This window comes from Cucurbita moschata, unplaced genomic scaffold (genome assembly GCF_002738365.1).
Source record: "Cucurbita moschata cultivar Rifu unplaced genomic scaffold, Cmos_1.0 Cmo_Scf00009, whole genome shotgun sequence".
Taxonomy (NCBI): Eukaryota; Viridiplantae; Streptophyta; class Magnoliopsida; order Cucurbitales; family Cucurbitaceae; genus Cucurbita; species Cucurbita moschata.
The window spans coordinates 2,700,288-2,703,239 of record NW_019268525.1 but is presented as its reverse complement, the minus strand read 5'-3'; the positions used below and the strand labels follow the sequence as shown (position 1 = coordinate 2,703,239).

Below are 2,952 nucleotides of genomic sequence, written 5' to 3'. Positions count from 1 at the left end.
GTCTCCACGGGGCTCCGCCCCTCAAGTTAAATGGACATCTCTATACCTAACGGTACAAAATTAGCCGGGACGGGTTTAGGGTTAGGGGTAAGTGAATTAATAAAGGGAGGGCATTAAAGTCAAAGCGGAGATGCAGGGTTTGTGTGTGTAATAATATAGTTTTTCATAGAGACGAGAGAATTGACTTTGGTGCATCAAAATTTGTACTCGTAACAAAATAAAATGGAGAGAGAAACACTTCATCTTCTTCAATTTCAACACTAGAGATAGAGAGAGAAAGCTATGGAGATTGATCTATCACTCAAAATTGATCATCACAAACAAGAACCGAACCAAGAACATCAAGAACACGACGAACACGAAGAACACGAAGAACACGAAGATTATCGAGTTCGAGAAAAAAAGGGAGTTGATGACACTGAAATTCATGTTGCTGCCTCTACTTTGAAAGTATTTTTGCCACAACACAACGTTAATGTAGGAGAGGTATCATTTAAAACCCTTTTTTCTATTCCTTTTTCTCAATTCAATTCATGAACGAGAGAATTAAATCGATGGGTCGGTAGAATTCAAACCTTTGACCTATTCATCGAGAATATATACTTATATCAATTGAATTAGCTCACGTTACTTTGATTCTATCAATTGCGTTATATTCATGGATTTGAAGAAAAATTCGTGTATATCGTTTTTTCTTGAATGGGTTCGTTTTTACGTTTGATATAAACGATAGATGATCTCATCATCGTGTATACATACACGGCGTGTTCGGTGTAGATCTCGGAGTTGCAAATGGAGATGAATCGTATGAAGGAAGAGAACAAGATGTTGAGAAAAGAAGTGGAACAAACCATGAAAGATTACTATGATCTTGAGATGAAAATTGCTATCATTCAACAAAACAATCTCCAAAAAAAGGTACCCAAAACCCCAATTCTCGTGTTTTTCAATATCAATATGAGTTTGATACTCGTAACGATTCTATCCGTGAGAATTCGAGCTATGATTTGTTTCTCGGTTGAATCCATACACAGGACTCTCACAACTTTCTACCGAGCCACGAAAATGAAAACAAGAGGATAGAAGAACCAAACAGAGAGCTCGAGCTCGGAGAAATGGCAAAGAAGAGACGAGTTCGATCGCCATCAAAGGACAACGAAATGAGAGAAAGCGAACTAGGGTTATCATTAGGGCTTCATACAAACAATGATTTGGAAGAAGATAATGATCATAAGGATCAAGAAGAAGAAACAAGAGAAAAGAGCAAAGAACATGTAACATCCAACATGAAGGCAATGCAGCAAAGCAAGCCACAAAGGCCTGAGTTGCAAGGAATGGCACCTCCACACAACAGAAAAGCTAGGGTTTCTGTGAGAGCAAGATGTGAAGCTGCCACGGTGAGTTGTTGATATCATAGTAATAATAATGATATCCATATTTACATGCCTTTGTGTTGTAATATTTTGTAGATGAACGATGGTTGCCAATGGCGGAAATACGGTCAAAAAATTGCGAAGGGGAATCCATGCCCTCGAGCCTACTATCGTTGCACAGTTGCACCGGGATGCCCCGTTAGAAAACAGGTATTGTTTTTCATACATAGAGAATTAAAAAAATTGCATTACAAATAGGGATGTACGTGGGTTGAATTGAATTGGGTCGAGATCAAAATTGAAATTTTGAATGGGTCAGGTTGGCTATTTAAACTAGGGAGGTTAAAAATTCGATCAACCTAACCTAACGCACATAGTTTGGGTCGGGTAATGAACTTATTTGGATTGGGTTGGGTTCAAATAAATGAAAATTTTATAAATTGGGTTGGTTCATGAGTTCCCGTAAAACTAATTTGGTTCATATTCAACCCAAAAATTTTAGGGTTAGTTCAATTGGGTTCATCGCAGTTTAAATTAAAAAATTTATAACTCAAACAATTGGGTTGGATCTAAAAAATTTGTCACAACCGGGTTCAACCCAACTCACGAACACTCGTAAATTTAAGATCCTAAGTTGGGTTTCGAGTTGTTTAGGTCATCGAATCATTTTTTTGAGGTTAAAGTTTGAATTTTTAGGTGCAAAGATGCTTAGAAGACATGTCGATACTAATAACAACATACGAAGGAACACACAACCATCCACTCCCTGTCGGAGCCACCGCCATGGCTTCAACAGCTTCAGCAGCCGCTTCGTTTACGCTATTAGACTCCACAAATCTCCCTCTTCCAAACCCTCAAAACCCTAATAATATTCTAAACTCCTCTTCCTATTCTGCAAACCCTAACCACCCCTCCGCCGGGCTCCTCCTCAACCTCACGGCCAACAACTTCTACGCTCCGGTGGCCACCGCCTCCACCTCCGCCGCACATAATTCCTGTTATCAAAGCAACTTTCAAGCTAATCTTTTTAGTCGTCCCCTTGATGGGCGGACTTGGAAATCGGCGGCGGAGGAGAATAAGCAGCCGCTGGTGGGGGAGAGTGTCTCCGCCATTGCTTCTGACCCCAAGTTTCGAGTGGCGGTGGCGGAAGCCATTTCGTCGCTCATTAACAAAGACGGCAACCTCACCGTACCCAATTCTGTCAAACGCTCTTCTTTTGGTACCGAAAAGGATGGCGACGGCGGCGATAGTGGCGGCGGGAACAACAATTGGGTTGTCCAATCGCTCTCCACCAATGGTAATATTTAATTTCTTGAGTTTTTTTTTTTTCTTTCCATGATTTGTTTTTCTGATAATAATTATTTTGTAAGAATTCACAGAATTAAGGAATAAATAGGTTTTGGTTCCATGCAAAATTTAACTCTTTGGAAATCTCTCTACTTTATCTTCTAAAAACTTTCTTAAATTGGGGTCAGATTCAAGCATACGTCGTTTACCCGTAAGCGACGCAAGAACGAATTGACTTAGTTCACTTGTTGTTGAGAATTGAGTGCCGCACAATCACAAATCCGGTGCCATT

The 2,952-nt window shown here is 40.0% G+C and overlaps 1 protein-coding gene across 1 annotated transcript; it reads left to right on the top strand.

The window, feature by feature from the left end:
* Window positions 1–243: 243 nt before the first annotated feature.
* On the top strand, window positions 244–2,681 carry LOC111447199 (probable WRKY transcription factor 9). Its single transcript, XM_023086239.1, has 5 exons — window positions 244–486; window positions 778–918; window positions 1,035–1,397; window positions 1,470–1,583; window positions 2,070–2,681. Exons 1-5 carry the CDS (start codon window positions 283–285, stop codon window positions 2,679–2,681), a joined length of 1,434 nt encoding a protein of 477 aa, XP_022942007.1. The 5' UTR covers window positions 244–282.
* The last annotated feature ends 271 nt before the right edge of the window (window positions 2,682–2,952 follow it).